Consider the following 19,403-nt stretch of genomic DNA (forward strand, 5'->3'; position numbering starts at 1 on the left):
CCCCAGTATTGGAACTTTCATAGATTCCCATGCTTTTGTATCATTGCCCGTCGTCGGAATGGGAGTCTCGGTAACAAAAATAACGTAGCAGTAGGTACTGAAGAGAAAGAGAAAGGCCTAGGCCTCATTCCCTTTTGTAGCATATCCGCCTCTTTTTGTAAAAGAGACCAAACTTAGGCATCAGCCAATCAGAAGAGCCTCACCCCAGAAAACCCTCCTGAAGGAACCTCAGAGCCTCAGATTTTCCACCGCACGTTGTGCTAGGGAGTCTCCTTTGAGCTTTGCTCAACTTCTACTCTTCAGGAAGTTTCTTCAAGGTTTTTGTCTTCAGATTCTTTTCAGATTCTCTTCAGATTGTTAGCTGATCCTTCCAGGATGTCTGACAAGGAGAAGAAGGCTCTTTTCAAGCCATGTTCCACCTGTGGCAAGAAAAGGCTGTTCCTTGAGGATAAGCATAAAGACTGCATCTATTGCCTCTATCCTGATCACAAGGCTGCGGACTGTAAGATCTGTCGCACCTTTTCAACCAAGACCCTCTGGGACTGTGAGGGTAGGCTTCTGACATGGCTCCAGAAATTGAAGTCCAGGAAGGATACTGTCTCCAGTGACAGTGAGGACTCTGCTTCGAAGTCTTCATCAAGAAGGTCAGTCAAAAGGGGTAGGGGTTCCCCTTCCCCTTCTCCTTCTGTGGATCATCCTTCTAAGGCCTCAAAAAAGACCCCCAGAGAGTCTGAGAGCCGAGGTCCAGGCGAATCTCTTCACCGTGGTGAAAAGGAGAGTTTGCGACCATCTACGCCTTCAAAGGGTTTGAAGACTGATCCATCCTTCAGAAACCCCCCTTCCCCAGCTTCGGGAAAGCCTGACAGGAGTTCCAAGTCGTCGTCGATGAAGGCGTCATTGACGGAGGCTCCGTCGATGAAGAAAAAGAAGCCTAAGCTGACACTGGTTCCGTCGACGGGCTCGTCAACGGGACAACCGACGACGACGGGATCGACGACGACGACGGCTACAACAGTCGTCGATGAGAAGTTCGTCGACGGTGATGACGACGACAGTGTCGTCGACGAAAGCCTCGATGACGACATTGTCAACGTCTATGGCGGGAATGTCGACAGTCTCGTCGACGGCAGCGACAACGACGCCTATCTTGTCGTGTTTCAGTGTCGACAAAGCATATTCCGTCGACGGCTGCATTTTCAGTTCCATGCATCGGAGAAGAGAATCACTATCTCAATGACCTGAATTACGCCGGACATGACTTCTCCAAGGAGGGTAACCCCCTTGCCGCCAGCGCTACTGTTTAATGAGGATGAGTCAGAGGAGGAGGATCAGGACTCATATGACTACGCTGACAGTCTCTCTCAATTTCTGGTAAAGTGCCAGGAGACGGATTCAGAAGGAGGGTATGACCAAGAGGGTGATCATCATCATCATCATCATCATCATCATCATTCTGCCTAACCACATCAATATTCAGATCAGGGCATGGTTTCAGTTCCGTCTTCTTTCTTGCAAGACCTACACCAGATGCTACAGGATTACAAATCTAGAGCAGCAAAGTCTGCTCCGGCTCCAGTTGTACAAGCCGTTCCTGTCACGGCATCTACCTCAACCAGGTACCAGCTCAGGTGTCTCCTCCACCATAGACACCAATGCCAGAAGAGCCTTCCAGGCCAGTAGACACCCATGATTATTCCTCGGATGAGGATCATGATTCAGACGATGGTGATCAAGCTACTGAATGGGATGAATACATCATTCCGGACCCTCCATCTCCATGTCCTGACACGGTTGATTCCCCTCCGGTAGATATAGGCAGCTTCCATCAGTTAATGGAAAGAGCAACTGGCAGATTTAAGTTGGCAATGCCTGAGGTGGCCACTGAGTGTTTCTTGTATGATTTCAAGGAACCTTATACAAAGTCGACAAGATCCATACCAATAGTGCAGCATCTGTGGTAGGAAGGCCTTAAGGCTATGAAGAACCCAGCGACGGTGGTCCCTGTACTACCGCGTCTTGATAAAAAGTATAAAGTGCCTGACGATGGTCCAGCTGCCTTGACGGGTCACCCAAGACCGGACTCGGTAATTTCTCAGGCTGCGCAGAGAAAATCCCGCAACCCCTCTGCTCCGTTAACAACTTCTCCAGACAAAGAAGGAAGGAGATTGGACAATGCGGGAAAAAGATTCTCATCAATGGCGAGTCTTCTGGTGCGTGCAGCTAATGCCCTGGCAATATTGGGCAGATATGATCGCCAGCTATGTTGTGATGTCGCACCGTTTCTGGAGCAGCTTCGTCTGGAATCAAAAGTAGAAGCAAAGAAAGTCTTAGAGGAGGGAGAGGCTACATCTATGGAGATCAGTGACTGCGCCATGGACATTGCCACGACGGCGTTTCGGTCGCTGGCGGGGACTGCAGTCCTTTGTCGCCAGGGGTGGCTGAAAGCAACCTGGTTTTGACCCGAGATCCAAAATAAGGTCCTGGATCTTCCGTTTGATGGCGAGGCACTTTTCCAGAAACTGAATGACGACGCCCTCCAAGACATAAAAAGGACACTGAGACCGCCAGATCTTTGGGTATTCTACCGTACCGCAAGACTCCTTTTAGAGGGGCCAGAGGAAAGAGTACAAACTACAGAGGATCTTTTCAACAACAAAGATACTTATCCCACGGTTCAAGTTCACAGCAGTATCGCCAGCCTTATCAACAAAGGCAGGGTCAATCATCCAATGACTCCAGGCCTAACAATAGAGGAAAGCAGGCTCGCCAAGGATGCGATACCACCAAACGTCAATAGCGGCCTCCTGGCTCTTCCTGCTGTGCCCTCCTCCAGGAAGTCATCAGTTGGAGGCAGGGTATCGCAATACCTTCACAATTGGTCCAGGATAACATCGGACCGTTGGGTGCTCAACATCATTCGAAAGGGCCATACCTTAGAATTCACTCTCATCCCGCCATCAAAAGCCCCTGCAGCCATTCCATCGAAACACCTGCGTCTCCTGCGGCTCGAAGCACATCATATGCTCCTGAAAGGGGCAATAGAGCCAGTTCCTGCCGACCAAAAAGGACAGGGATTCTATTCCAGGTTCTTCCTGGTAAGGAAGACGCTAGAAAAATGGCGCCCCATTTTAGATCTCGGGGAGCTCAACACCTATCTCATCTCGCTGTCTTTCCGGATGGTCTCTCCTCAAGACATCCTGCGGCTCATCAATCAGGGAGATTTCATGGCCACGCTCGAACTCGAAGATTCGTACTTTCATGTACCGATTCACCCAGCGCACAGAAGGTTCCTACGCTTTACAGTAGCCAAGAGCCATTTTCAATTCAGGGTTTTACCCTTTGGTCTTGGCTCAGCCCCGAGGATTTTCACGAAGGTGCTGGCGCCAATAACCGCTTTCCTGCGAAGGAATCATTTTTAAATCTTTCCTTACCTGGACGAGTGGTTGCTAAAGGCCCCGTCCAGGGGAGCTGCGCAGGACGCGGTTCAGGCTTGTACAAACCTGTTTCAAAATATGGGTCTCACGTTAAACAAGGACAAATCGTCTCTGATCCCATCCAGGGAAGCATGTTTCCTGGGAGCAACCCTGAACTCAAAACTCTCAAAGGCTTTTCCAACTCTAGAAAGACGGGAGAAACTGCAGTCCATGTCTCTGGACATACAAAGAAGGTGTCTTTCAGTACGCCGCTACAAGTCTCTGCTGGGGGTATTGTCATCATGTATACCCCTGATACCACACTGCAGACTGCGAATGCGTCCTCTTCAAGAACAACTGGGCATCCAGTTGACACAAGTTCACGGGTCATTCGACGACAAAGTAAACATCACTCTGTCAAGGAAAAGAGTGGCCCGGTGGTGAACAGACCAGAGAAACCTTTCCCAAGGTCTATCCTTCGTAAGCGATCCGTCTCCTCAGGTGGTGACAACGGATGCATCCTTGGAGGGCTGGGAAACGGTGATGCAAGAACTGCATGTCAGTGGCCATTGGTCTCCTCACGATCGTCGGCTCCACATCAATCTATTGGAGCTAAGAGCAATAAAACTGGCTCTGCAAGCCTTTCTCCCTCACCTAAAAGATTCACAAGTGCTCATTAGGACGGACAACACCACGGCCATGCATTATGTGAACAAGGAGGGAGGAACCAGGTCTCTCCCATTGTCGCAGGAAGCTCAGGAGATCTGGGAATGGGCGATCCTTCATGGAATGTCGCTGCAGGCAGAACACTTGCCAGGAATTCTAAACGAAAATGCCGACAAATTGAGCAGGTTATCCTCGGTCAGTCACGAGTGGGAGCTGAACCAGCGGGTTCTAGAAGAGGTCTTTTACCAGTGGGGCAGACCAACAATAGATCTCTTTGCCACACAGACCAACAAGAAATGCCGGCCTTATGCAAGCAGACATCACCAACAAGGATCATTGGGAAATGAGCATTCAATAGCCTGGTCAAGGACATTTGTCTACGCCTTTCCCCCCATTCCACTGATTCCGAGATTGATCAAGAAGATCAAAGTGGAACCATGCAGGATGATCCTAATAGCCCCTGCTTGGCCGAGACAGTTCTGGTACACGGAGCTCCATCTGCTATCGCGAGCTCCTCCTCTCCCCTTGAGGGCTATTCCAGATCTCCTCACAATGTCGAAGGACAGGTTTGGCATCCAGATCCACAGTCGTTACACCTGACAGCATGGCTCCTGAGCAGCGAGAATTTATGAATCTCCCCATCTCAAACGAAAATAAGGTATTCCTCACCCAGGCGAGAGCTCCTTCCACAAACAGGACTTACCGCTTAAAATGGAAGACATTTTGTATTTGGTGCAGGAGGAAAAAAGTTGACCCCTTTACTTCAAAGCCTCATCAGCTTCTACCTTATCTCTTGTCCGTGGCTAAGTCGGGACTGGCCCATTCTTCTATAAAAGTTCATTTGGCAGCCATTTCAAGATACAGACGGTCTGAATCTGGTCCTTCGTTGTGGTCTTCCAGAATTGTGAAACAATTTCTAAAAGGCTTGTTCCGGGTCTATCCACCAGTGAGGCCTCTGCCTCCTACCTGGCACCTAAATCTAGACCTCACTCAGCTCATGAAAAGCCCATTTGAACCAATTCATCGTTCAGACATGAAGTTCCTTTCATGAAAATTGGCTCTCCTTCTTGCCCTCACATCGGCAAGACGTATTGGAGAATTGCAGGCTCTCACAATCCATGAACCTTTCCTGCAATTTAAAAGCAACACCGTTATCTTGAGAACTAACCCAAGGTACCCTCGGACTTCCACTTGAACAAGCCGGTTATTCTGAAGGCGTTCTTTCCTCACCCGGCTACACCAGCGTAGAAGTCGCTGCATTCTCTGGATGTTCAACGATGTTTAAGATTCTATTTAGATCGTACCAAGGGATTTCGGAAATCCTCCCAATTGTTTGTGCCTTTGGTGGTCCGAGCAAGGGTCTTCCGCTGTAAAAACGGGGATTGCAAGATGGATTACAAGTGCCATTCTACATTGCCATACTGCAGCAGGTAAACCACAGACTGGCAGGGTTCGGGCACATTCCACAAGATCAGTGGCTTCTTCAACAGCCCTCTTCGCGGGGGTGAAGTTTAAAGATATTTGCAGAGCTGCTACCTGGAGCAGCGTCCACACCTTTACTAAGAATTACTGCTTGGAATCCTTACAGCAAGAGGATGCGGCAGTGGGCCAGGCTGTCCTGAGGAACCTATTCCAGTAATTGGTGAGCTTTTCCTTCTATCCCACCTTCCGTTATTTTGCACATTTTGTATCTTTGTCATGTTGGCTATTGCACTGTATTCATGACACAAAATGTGTTTTTTATTGCAAACTGCTTGCTACTCTGATACAAAAGCATGGGAATCTATGAAAGTTCCAATACTGGGGCAAGAAAACAAGTTACTTACCTGTAACTTTGGTTCCCCAGTATTGGTAACTTTCATAGATTCCCATGCGCCCACCCACCTCCCCGGGGAAAACTCAGCTTTCAGCAGATATGGTGACTGTTACACAACGGCTCTGAAAATCTGAGGCTCTGAGGTTCCTTCAGGACGGGTCTATGGGGTGAGGCTCTTCTGATTGGCTGATGCCTCAGTTTGGTCTCTTTTACAAAAAGAGGCGGATATGCTACAAAACGGAATGAGGCCTAGGCCTTTTTCTTTCTCTTTTGTAGCTACTGCCATGTTATTTTTGTTACCGAGACTCCCATTCCGACGACAGGGAATGATACAAAAGCATGGGAATCTATGAAAGTTACCAATACTGGGGAACCAAAGTTACAGGTAAGTAACTTGTTTTCTTCTGTTACGTTAGCTAGCAATTCTTTCATTCTATGTCAGGGCCGGAGGCAAGGATTATGCTTGTTTTAAAGCTTGCTCAACACCAAGTGAGCCATATCAATAACCGGGTTTGAAATGAAACCGTTTAAAGGTAGAGTCTGAAGACCATTCTGCAGCATTCAGAATGTCTTCTAGACGTGCTCCCAGGGCAAATGCTTTGGAGGCCATTGCACCCCTGGTAGAGTGCGCGCCGAAATTCCCGCTTATTGCATTATCCATCGAACCCAACGTGCAATTGTGGGCGAGGACACAACCTTGTGGGGTTTCTTGAGAGCAATGAGCAATTGGTTCTCTCCAGGGGGTCTGAACTCCTCCGTCATCTCCTCATAAGCCTTGAGACTGGAGACTACGGGAATGCAGAGTAAGAGATAGATGTTGTTCCACACTTGGTGTGCCTCCATTTTTCCGTGGGGGAAAAAAACTCTACCCGACACATCTAGAGCCCGGACATCAGAAACACGTCGGCAAGAAATCAGACAGAGCAACATGACCAGTTTTGCAAATAGCTTCTTTCTAGAGAGATATCAATTAGGTTGCCACGATATGAGCAAATTCAGAACCTGGTTGACATCCCACAACTGGGAGTAGCGCGGTCCCGGGGGAAGCGAAAGACGGATACCGCGAAGGAGACGGCGAACCATCCACCACAGCATGTCCCACCGATATGGCGAAGTGGAAAGTATTAATGGTCCGGTAAGCCAAACCGTCTTCCGCCAGGGAGGCCATAAAAAGTATGATGGCGGACACATCTGCTGTCATGGGATCGATACCCCGTCGCAGACACCACCACCAACACCACCATCTCCAAGTAGATTGGTAACGTTTGACCGTGCTGTCTGCCCAGTCCTTAGATATGAACTTCTCAGTCACTCCCAAAAGGCCCGGGACCGCCCATCGTCCCCTGTAATCCGCCATGCCATGAGCCTCGGGGCACTTTGCTCGATCAGTGGATGAGGAGTCCCGTCCGGATCGAGGAGAAGAGTCAGAAAAAGGGGAAATGGGATTGTAGAATCCCAAGAAAGTTCCGGAAACCACACTTGAGACCTCCAGATCGGTGAAATGAGCACCACCTCTGCTCCCTGGCGCCGACCCTGGGCCGCGGCCTGAGTTATCATCGAGAACGGCGTAAAGGCATAACCGGTCTCCCCCTGCCAATCCTGTAGGAAAGCGTCCGTTTGTTCCGCCAAAGGATCCGGTCTCAAGCTGAAAAATCTGGGCAGCTGATGATCCAGGTGAGACGTCAAGAGATCCTCCGAAAAAGGACCCCAGAGGGATTGGAGGTCCGCAAACACTCCTGGATGCAATTGCAAGAGACTCTGGTCGTGCAGGTGGTGGTAGTGGAAGTTCGCCACCTGGTTGTTCTGTCCAGGCAGGTATTCCGCCGTGTCCGAGATCCGGTTGTCTAGGCAATACTGCCAAAGATTCGCCGCTAGGTCCGAAAGGGCCCTTGAGCGTGTTCCTCCCGGATGGTTGATATAGCGGACCGCTGATATATTGTCCATTTTGAGGAGGACGCAAGAATGTATGAGTCCTTGGTCCAAGGACGCCGAAATTGGAAACAGATAATCTCCGGCCATGAGGGAAACGACGGCGGGGCAGCACTGCAAATTCCCAGCGCCGTGAGGGCAACGACAAGAGACTACATCCCCCAGGTGCCCCAGGGACCACCGGCGCACCGGTGACGCTACAGCCTGCGCCCGGAGACGCTACTAAACAGCGGAGCACCGAGCGTTCTGGGGGGCCAAGGACGCCGAAATCGGAAACGGATAATCTCCGGCCATGAGGGAAACGGCGGCGGGGCAGCACTGCGAATTCCCAGCGCCGTGAGGGCAACGACAAGAGACTACATCCCCCAGGTGCCCCAGGGACCACCGGCGCACCGGTGACGCCACAGCCTGCACCCTGAGGCGCTACTAAACAGCGGAGCGCCGAGCGCTCTGGGGGGGCCTACGGACGCCGAAATTGGAAACAGATAAGCTCCGGCCGTGAGGGAAACGGCGGCGGGGCAGCACTGCGAATTCCCAGTGCCGTGAGGGCAACGGCAAGAGACTACATCCCCCAGGTGCCCCAGGGACCACCGGCGCACCGGTGATGCCACAGCCAGCGCCCGGAGGCGCTACTTAACAGCGGAACACCTCTCGTCCCACGGGATGCGCGTGGGCGTCACTGGGCTAAGCCCGGGCAAAGGGCGGGCCATCTGTGGGCATCAGGAGCCAGAAGAGGACGGGCCGGGCCACCCTCCTTGGCTTCAGTGATGGGTAAGCGAAAACAGGACACCAATGAGGAAGGGGGGTGGGAAGAAGGCCAAGGTCCCGAGAAAATCAGAGTCCACTATCTCGTATTTGAAATCGGCGGTAGGGGTTTTAAGTGTCGAAATAGCCAATGCAGAGAAAGAACTTTAACTGGTTATCCCATCTAATATACCTGAGGACCCATTAAGTATGGCTGTGCCGGTTCCGACATCTAGCATCCCTTTGGATCCTGTAGTATTGATTAAGAATCCACCACAAGTGTCTAAAGTGGTATAGACGCAACTGAAGATTCGACCAGTGATAAAGGGGGAAATCCCCCGGGCCAAGTAGGCAAGGATCTGGCGGGCATTGAGGGGAAACGAAGGAGCCCTAAGAAGACCACTAAAAGGCCGAAAGCAGGAGCTGCTACACAATCTATTGACCCTATTGTCCCTGATCAACTGGCGGCTCTCGTGGAAGAAATGTTTGAATCATGGCTGGAGCCTGTTCTTACAGGCATAGCCAAGAACATTGTGGACACACTTAACACTTGTGTTGCTAGCCTATTGAGGAAATGTGATTCTATTGATACATTTATAAATGAGTATAGGGATCAATTCTCTAGGGTCATACAAGTAGGTGAGGAGCCTAAGTGCAATGGGGTTAAAAGGAGGTATCAAGCCTCCACGGAAATTACACTACCGGTAGTGGTCCCAGTTAGTGTAGCTAACCCTGTGAGCATGGGGGATACTATTATAACAAAGGGTAGTTTGCTCCCAAATAATATCATGGTTGAAACTATATCTAGGGATGCTGGGGCGGCGAAACACTCAAGGATACACCTTAGCAGCAATAGGCCCATTCCATCTAGGGGAAGTACTTTGGATCTTCCACCAGATGCTGCTCCCCTGGTGGCTGTTTTAACCGGAGTGCCCTCCTTAACTAGCAATATGGTAGAGTCTACTCAAGATCTTATGAGGAAGTCTAAAATTTGGTGTACCCAGCTTAGCAGTGGTGGCGCAGACATTTCGCCTCATATTATCATGGCGAGACGGGTTGGGCGGCGTCATAAATGTATATCGGGGGATTGTGTGGTGGTCAATTTGAATAGATCCAATGTTGCAAATAGACTGTTCTGGGATGCCTCCGATATTGAAGAGTCTGGCATCAGGCCACTTCCACTAGGTTACTTTTATCCACCGGTACCCGACACACAACCCTTATTGTCTGCACAGAATAACCTAGCCCCTAGGTCGAATCAGCCGTTTCATGCCTCCCAAAGTAATGTAGTAAGAGGGCCCACTCCGAGAGAGGAGGGATTAGTATTGACTCCCCCTTGTCTTCCCGGCAATCTTCTAACTGATTGGGACACAGATATAGCTCTAGCAAACCATTTTTCCCCATTAGCCACTATGGAGGATAATGATTAACTACAGTACACAAACTTACATCTAGCTGTATCTTCCAGGATGTTAGGCAGCGCGCCTACCTGTAAAATTCTTAGTTGGAATGTGGCTGGAGTTAGACAAAAACGAAATGATGACATTTGGGTTGACTTTGTTAAACCGTTCGATATTATTGCCCTGCAAGAAACATTGGATATGTCTAAAAGTTTTAACCTGGATGGGTATTCCAGCTTAGCTGTTGGAGCAATTCCTGGATTAGGAGGCAGACCAAAAGGATGTTTAATTTTGCTTATGTCACTAAAACTAAGTAGTTTCTTAAAAATGCTGGATTCGGGGTCTAATAATATATTAATTCTTGAGTGGGCTTATCCAGATTTCCCTACTATTTTATTAATTAATTTTATAATGCCATTGAGAAGGATTTGTTGAACCAACATCTAGGTTCCCTGGCAGATTTTTTTTTTTTTTTTAAACATATTTTATTGGTCTGCACAAATATAAATGCAAAGCCCCGATCTCCGGAGTCTATAGCACACAGCAATGGAACGAATATAGCATTGTCGGACATTTTCATAAAACACAACCCCCCCCCCCCCCCAGGTTTCGCTGCTACCATACAGCAGGTCACTAAAAATAATAATATAAGCAACAAATACATGCCAGGTCCATCAGAGCACCACTAACGTGCTCCAGCACCCCTTGCAGTTAAATTGTCAAAGTGGAGTCACTCTCCGGGGGGGGGGGGTCCAGGTCCAGCCCCCTGTAGTCTGCCCACCGTTTCCAAATCCGAAAGTGCTTATGGGGGGCATCCCCTGGCCAGGAAAATCGGCTGTTCCAGCCCCATACAGAAGTCCTTGCCGTTCTTCCAGGCGGCCAGGGGCGCCTTCCAGGCTCTAGCTATGTCACGTTTAGCCAAGGTTAAACCAAGCAACAACAGGTGGCGTTTGTATCGATTGCCTCCAACCCCCTCCATGACATGTAATAAGGCCAATTTCAGTTCACTAGGCAATTCCCACGCCAGTACTTCTGATAGACCTCGAAAGACCCCGGTCCAGAACCTGTGCAGCGCCGGGCAACCCCATGTTGTGTGTAGAAGTGTGCCTACCTCGGATCCACACCGCAGGCAATCAGGAGATTCTATCATACTCTCCTTCCATAGGCGTTCCCTGGTGAAGTACGTGCGGTGGAGGTATTTGAATTGTATAAGCCTTAGGCGTGTGGAGATCGCCGCCCCCCTAGGACTCGCCAGGGCCTCCATCCAGTCTTCCTCCTCTAATTCCCCCACATCCCCCACCCACGCTACCCGCAGCTTCTGTAGGTCAGGGGAACAATGTCGCACTAGGGACTTGTATATACGGGACAGTTTTTTGTCTGGCAATTCCCCCATAAACAGTTGGGCCTCGAGAGGGCCAAAGTCCGGGAGAGTGTCCATGCCCGTCAGGTAACGTGTCAGTGCATGGCGAAGTTGGAGAAAACGAAAGTCATTCTGCAAATCTTGTAACGACTTCAGGGTATCGCCCGACATCACGTCCCCCAGAGTGGAGACACCTATAGCATCCCACCCGTCGAAACCCTTAAGGGTCACCAATTGCGGCAAGCGACCATTATGCCAAAGAGGGGTCTCCCGAGTGAGTACATTCCACCATTCCATCCTGCGCAGCGCCTGCCACCAGATGGAGAAGACCACTTGCGTGGTGGATGGAAGATTCTGCCGAAGCGGTGCCGAGTACAGCAAGGCATGGATGGACGACGAGCCCATCAGGTGGCGCTCCACAGCGTAAGCTGGATCCCCCCTGTCTCCGTACCACCAGTCATTGAGGACCAAAGGATGCGCAGCTTGGTAGTACGAAAGTATATCTGATGTGGCAAGGCCCCCTACGTATGAGGACCGGAAGCATGTCCGTAGCGCGACCCTGACGGTCCCTCCCTCCCACAGGAACCCACCCAGCGCCGAATTGACTTGTTGAAACCAGCGAGGCGGAATAGGGTAGGGATGATTCTGTAGTTGATAAACGAGCCGTGGGAGCGCCACCATTTTGAATATGGCCGACCTCCCAAAAATGGTCAATGGCATACGACCCCACACCTTCAGATCCTCCCGCGTGCGATCCCAAATTGGGGTAAGGTTACGAGCACGGGAGACACCTGCGTCTTCGGACAGAAAGACTCCCAGGTACTTCATTCCCCCAGAAGCCAACTGTAGGTCTACTGCCCACTCACCCACCGATCGCTCGTCACCCAGCACCCATAAGGAAGGTGGATTTACCCGGGTTCACATATAGGCCGGACGACTCTCCAAAGATCTGCAGGATGCGCAGTAGCCGTGGCCCCGACCGATCAAGGTCTGTAAGGAAGAACAACCCGTCGTCCGCGTATAGCGCTATTTTGTCCGTAAGACCCGGAGACCATCGAAAGCCCTTGAGCTGGGCGTCTATGCGCACCCACGCAGCTAAAGGCTCCATGGCAAGCGCGAATAGGTATGGGGTGAGGTGACACCCCTGTCGCGTACCCCTCTGAACCGGAAAGGGTGGGGACACTGCCCCCCCAACGCTGTGAGGCCGGTGTACAACAGCTGCACGTAGGCCAGAAAGCGAGGGCCTAAGTTGAGGCGGCGTAGCAGGGCAAACAGGTAAGTCCAACTTAACGAATCAAAAGCACGGTCCATATCTGCCAGGAACAAAGCAGCCTGCTCACCCAGATTCCTCCAGACTGAGACCGCCGCCTGGGCACGCCTGATATTGTGCCGGGTGGCCCTCCGGGGCATAAAGCCCGCCTGGTCGGGGTGAACCAGGTCAGTAATATAGGGCTTAAGCCTGTTGGCTAGGGCTTTGGCCATGACCTTGGCCTCCGTATTGACCAGCGATATCAGGCGGTAGGACGCGTGGCTCTCCGGAGGTCGGCCCGGCTTCAGAAAGACCACCACCTCGGCGTGCCTCCAGTCCGGCGGGAGCATCCCACTTCCCCGCGCCTCCTTTATCACCGGGCGCAGACGGGGGCCCAGCTGCACATGCAATCTCTTAAAATATTCACAGGGGAACCAGTTGGGGCCCAGGGCCTTACCGGGGTTGAGCTCGCCCAGGGCAGTGCCCAGCTCCTCATCCGTGAAAGGCCTGTCTAATAGGTCCCGAACCTCGTCAGAGACCGACCGCGGGGGGAGATCGTCTATGAACCACTGAACAGTCTCGGCCGATAGGCACTCCAGCGGTGCATATAGCCCTTCATAGTATGCGGCAAAGCTCTCTGCGATGGCAGGATCGCCGATCTCGGAGCCATCTGCTGAGTCCAACAACTGGGGCGGCGGCTGGGCATGAAGAGCGCCCTGACACAGGCGGTGTAGCATCTTACAGGATTTGTCCCCCCATTGGTACACCCGACTACGGGGGGCTATCCAGGCCTGTCTTGCCTCATCAAGTAAGACCGCTGCATACTGCTGCCGGGCCAGGACTAATCGCCGCCCTATTAATCTACTACTCTCTTCCCTACTCCTGCGTTCTAAAGTTTCCATCTCCGCTTCTCGCTGCACCAGATCCCGCCGCCTCTCTGCCCGACCCGCCACGCACCAGGAAATGTCCACCCCTCGCAGGGTAAGTTTAAGGGCTTCCCAAAGGATCGACTGGGAGTCAACTGAGTTGTTATTGGTAGTCAGGTAACTGTCAATTTCCCGAAACATATGTTCTCTGTAGGCAGTCTGTGACAACTGCCATCCAGACATACGCCAACGGAACGGGTGTCTGGCAGGGCCAACCCGAAAGGTAAGGGCCACCAGCGAGTGATCGGACAGTGCCCTCGGTAGGATGCCAGACGACACGATCCTCTGAGCCAGTCCCCTGGGGACAAACAGGTAGTCCAGCCTGGAAAACGAGCCATGTACCAAGGAGAAATAGGTGTATTCTCAGCTCGCGCCGTGCCCAAACCTCCAGACGTCTGTCCAGTCCAGTCCCGTGGCAATGGCCTGAAGCTTGGTGGGGGATCCCTCCACGTCCACGTCCGCGTCAGTCGTCCCCCTCCGCCACTGATCTAGGCGCAGGTCCATCACATCATTCCAGTCTCCTCCAACTATGACCAGGGTGTCGGGCATACCACTCCAGAGGGACATAACCTTTTCCACTAGGGGCCACTTCAGCGGCGGCGGGGTATATATGCTACCAAAGGTCACCCCATCTCCCCCAGCCCTGGCTGATTTTTTGACGGATTATAAATTAGCACATGAGACTTTATTCGAAATTACTTTAATGGGTGATTTTAACATCCATCCCTGTAGTTGGGATTGTGTTTTAGATAGCCATCAAGGGTCCCGCATTTCAAACATTCCAGGCAGGGAGAGGCCTCCTAGCTAACATGAACCTCTTTGAGGTAGCACGTGATCTGGGAGAGGAGAGGGCCGCTACATTTAAGGGCAAAGAATCTGACACTGCCATTGACTACATCTTTGTATCGTCTGATGTATTAACCAGGGCAACTCTCTATGAAGTAGTTGTCTCTGTGTATAGTGACCATAATCCGGTAACCCTTGATCTGGATCTGGGGGAGGTTACTGATATTAGGAACAGGTTATCCACTGAGGTTAACCATTTAACACCAAAAGATAAAGGTAGGAGGCTTAACTGGGCTAGGGTGATCCCAGAAGCGTTTATGGAGGATTTGTTAATAAAAGCTGATGAAAATCTAGCTGTATGTCTAGATAGTTATGCCCCAAGTCAGGACATTATTGGTGCCTATGTTTCCATCTGCACCCAGATCGGAAAGGACCTGAAGGTAAAAATAAAAGGGAAACCAAATAAACTGTATAGATGGTTTGATGATAGTTGCTCCAAAGCTCACGGCGCTCTTTTGCAAGCATTAAAACAAAAACCTAGAGACAGAGGCAAAGTTGCTAATTTAAGGAAGATATATAAATTGGCCATTGCTAACTGTAAAAAGGATATTAAAACTGAGGCCTGGAACAAACTTTTATCAGTAGATGTTCTAAGAGATAGTAGCAAATTTTAGGCAACCATTAACCATCCCTTCTTTTCAGGTCAAGAGAACACAATTTTAGACTGTGTAATTCCAGACGATAAATGGTTCTCACATTTTAGTGAAATCTATGGCAATGAGGGCATTGCCTGCCAAGAGATTGATCACATACCTATGCTCCCAGCTCCACCTCTTCTATTTAGTGAGGACGATGTTTACAGAGCGATATTGGAGATGTCCAAATATAAAGCCCCAGGACCGGATGGCGTGCCAGCGGACCTATATGGTACCCTACCCAAATTCTGGTCAAAGATTTTAACTAATGTTTTTAATGCGTCCAGCAGAAATGGGTTTCCAGCATCTTGGGCTACTTCTATAATAATCCCAGTTTTTAAAAAGGGCCTGAGGGATGACCCTTCCTGCTACAGACCTATCTTGCTGATTGACTCTGCTGTTAAAATATTGGGCAGAGTCATCTTGCATAAACTTAGGGATTTGCTGGAAGAGAGAAGGGTCCTCTCCAATCTTCAATACGGGTTCAGGGAGCAGAGAAGTACCCTAGATCAATGCCTAAATTTGCACCTTTTAATAAGTAAATATACTCAGGCCAATGAAGGGTTGCTTTATATGGGATTTATGGACCTTTCCTCGGCCTTTGACCTGGTCAACCGGGCAAAGCTTTGGTCGATTTTACTGAGTATAGGGATAGATCAATCTTTAGTAAATTTTGTAGCTGCTCTTCACCAGGGGCTTTTACCATCAGTCAGGGTTACGAGGGAGGGGGGTTGCACAAGTCACTTTAGCTCCAAGCGGGGTGTTAGGCAGGGTTGCATCCTGGCGCCCCTTCTTTTTACATTATACATCAACGCACTTGACAACTCGCTAGAGGGGGCCTCATTGGATGTTCCGCATATAGGATATTCCGTAATCCCGGTTCTCCTATATGCGGATAACGCAGTGTTATTGGCTCTAACTGGCATGGGTCTCCAGAGGTTGCTGGATTCCTTTGGGGACTTTATGGGATCTTTGGATCTGCAGATAAATAACAAAAAGTCTCATGTTATGGTGGCAGGTAGACGACCTAGGGGTCTAAAATTAAAACGCTTCACATGCAACGGCGCAGAAGTATCAAGGGTACCTGTTTTTACATGTCTTGGGGTCCTATTTGATGAAAAAGGTACTTAGGGACCTCAACAGAAGATTAAATGTAACACCGTAGCTAGGTCAACGGCGGCGCTAATGGGCTTTGCGAAGCGACTGGGGGCCAGACCTATCGAGGCAATTTTAAATGTTTACAAATCTAAATGTCTGGCCATAGCCTCGTATGGTTCCTCAATATGGGGCTTTTTACCCCAAGAAAAGATACAGGTTGCAGAAAATACATTTTTAAGATCCCCCTTGGCGGTTCCCCAATCCACCCCCATACTTTCTCTACACTCCGAATTGGGGTTGGGTTACGTTATCGATCAACTGAAAATTGCCCCATTGATATGCTGGATAAAGACCTGTTTGACCCTAGAGATTACATTGAATCACCTTATCTTTAGAGATTGTATCTCCTTGGAGAAGGTTGATAGGGTGCCCTGGTTAGTTTATATTAAAGAAATGTTTTTAAAACTCGGACGCCCAGAAATTTATTTGTCACCTGATCTTATTAAAAAGGAGGATTTAACTTGGACAAAGAATTTTTTTTGGGTATGCTATCTCTGGATCGTTTGGAACGGGAGCTGATGAAACCATGTGTCAGAGCTAATTATGTTTTATTAACCTCACTGTCACTTGAGCCATATTTAAAAACTGTTACAATTCCTTTTCATCGCCACCTTTTAATTAGATTTAGGTTTAATATAATTCATATGTCTCTGGGTTATTTTCCAATCTGGGGCAAACCTGAAACCTCAATCCCTTGTAGCTGTGATAATTTTTCGAACCAAGACACAATGCATTTTATTATGTTCTGTAAGCATTACGCCAATATCAGGAAAAAGTTTTTAGTACCGCTATTAAGAGAGGCAGGGTTTTTACAAGTTAGATCCGCATTTAGCTATTTGCAAATGTTAAGTAGTACTCGTGTAATATTTGGCGTTGCTAGTTTCTTGGTGGCTGCTGTACCTAACAATGCTAAAAGAACAGCTGTCCGTAACCACCCTGTCTGATGCTATACTTTTTTGAGATAGGATATAACTTTTTAGTATGCCATTTTATTAATTGTGTATATTGTAGGATAATTTGCACTGATGATTGTATGGATTTGGGACTATGTACTGTTTATATATGCTTTATGATTTTAAGTAATCGAATAAAGTGTTTTGACTGTCTGACTGAGTCCTTGGTCCAGCACTTGATCCCAAATGAACCAGCCAGAAGCTCCAAACAATTGATGTGCAAACGTTGCTCTGAAGGAGACCACACACCCCCCATGGTGAAGTCGCCACATCTCGCGCCCCAACCTGATCTGCTCGCGTCGGACTCTATAACTATATCTGATGCAGATCCGAAGATGGCCCGACCATTCCATGCCTCCATGTTGGCGAGCCACCATTGCAGCTCCTCCCTGGCCTCTGGGGTCAGGCACACTTTGTGGGAATATGGTCGGCCCCTACGCAAATGCATCGCCTTGAGACGCTGAAGTGCCCTGTAATTGAGCGGCCCCGAAAGATCACATGAATGGAAGCCGAAAGAAGGCCTATGATACGAGCCACCTGACGGAGGGATAGTTGAGTCTGAGCTAGAGCCCTCCGAATCTTGTGCCGAATGTTCTTCATCTTGCGTGAGGGAAGACTAAGGGTGGCTTCTACTGAGTCTATCAAAAACCCAAGAAAAACAACTTTTCGAGACGGAGATAGAGTGGATGTGGTTTCATTTATGACAAACCCAAGGTTCTGAAGGAGATCTACTGTGGTCTGCAACTAACGCGAAAGCGTCCCTGGATCTTGCGCCATCAGCAGGATGTCGTCTAGGTAGACTGAGCCTCACGCCGGACGCCCTTAAGTGTTCCATCACCGGCCGAAGACTCTTGGTGAAGCACCAAGGGGTGGAGGAAAGACCGAACAGAAGGGTGGAAAACTGGTAAGTCTTGCCTCGCCAAAGAAACTGGAGAAACCGGCTGTGGGGAGGAAATAAAGGAATCGCCAAGTAGGCGTCCTTGAGGTCGAGGCGTGCCATCCAATCGCCGGGTCGGAGAATGTCGCGAAGAAAATGTATACCCTCCATCTTGATGTGGCGGTAGACTAGCCACTCGTTGAACTCACGCAAATTGATGACTGGGCGCCGCCCCCGTCTTCTTTGTGGATGAGAAAAAGATTGCTGAAATAAAACTCTTGGGTCCGCCGTAGACTCCGCAATCGCACCCTTGTCTAGGAGGGACTGGACCTCCTGGTTGATCAAAGCTGATTCCGACTCTGAAAAACAGAGGGGATGAGGAGGCGTGACCTGATAAGGCGACCCTTTAAACTCTGTGAAAGCCCCTGTTCGAGGCATGTGAGCTGCAGATTGTACACTATGCATAGATTGCCACCTAGTGTTGGGCCCGGATGTTTGCAGTTTGTTGTTGTCCTGAAAAGTTCTTTGGAAGTCACGAGATAAGTGACACCTCCTTAGGACCACATTGCACATAGGCATCGGCTCCATCCCCAGATTGTTTTTTTCGGCCATCAGGCTCGGATGCATCTCCTGCGCTCCGGTTTGGAACCAAATTTCCTTCGGCGCGCAATCCTCACCCAGTTCGACGGTATTGTCTCGATGGCGATCTACCGCGCGATTCTCAAATAACTTCGAAGTCTTCGATACCAGTCATCAACGAAGGCCTTCGGGCCTACCTAGGCCTCACTTTCTGGCTCATGGAAAGGAAACCATTCAAGAAGTGTCCTCAATGTGGGTCGAAGTTTCCCCACACCTTCCTACATGAGGTGTGCAACCTGTGCCTTTCACCTGAGCACGAGGCCAAAGACTGTTCGGTATGTGCCTCATTCCGCTCCAAGAAGACATATAGTTATATAGAACATTGACACATTTATCTAATATTTTCACTGATTTGGTACCCCACACTGATTCTTTGATGTAAATCTGTACTTGACTAATCATTTAAAAAAGGTTTCGATAGGCACAGGTGTAATTCGAAAAATAATTTGAGAGTAATATAACATGTTAATGTGTAAGTAATTTCTCCACATACAGTAAAGAGAGGTGAAATATTTGTGTTGCTTAGAGCATGCATTCAAAGTGGGAATATATTTTTACCTCAGTTTCAGAAGCAGTACCTGATGTAGCTTCTCCAACAGAAGTGGTTCCAGAATCACCAGTTCCAGAAAAGGAAGAGGAGATGCCCCTCTCAGTGGAACCATCTAGTAAGTGACATTGGTGAAATTAAAAAGTTTAACATTATTTTAAGATAGTAATGCCACACTATGGTTTTGTATTCTTCACAATGGCAAGATAAGTAAATACTAGTTCGAACAGATTTGTCTTATTTTC

The 19,403-nt window shown here is 49.4% G+C and overlaps 1 protein-coding gene across 2 annotated transcripts in view; it reads left to right on the top strand.

Moving 5' to 3' along the window:
• The window catches only part of EIF5B (eukaryotic translation initiation factor 5B), a 499,902-nt gene that overhangs the window by 138,366 nt on the left and 342,133 nt on the right, over positions 1-19,403 (top strand). For both annotated transcript variants that reach the window (XM_078658012.1, XM_078658013.1), the window contains exon 8: positions 19,175-19,276. In XM_078658012.1, coding sequence (XP_078514138.1) covers positions 19,175-19,276 — 102 coding nt within the window. The remainder of the gene's footprint in view (positions 1-19,174; positions 19,277-19,403) is intronic.

This window comes from Lissotriton helveticus, chromosome 8, assembly GCF_964261635.1.
Source record: "Lissotriton helveticus chromosome 8, aLisHel1.1, whole genome shotgun sequence".
Classification (NCBI taxonomy): Eukaryota; Metazoa; Chordata; class Amphibia; order Caudata; family Salamandridae; genus Lissotriton; species Lissotriton helveticus.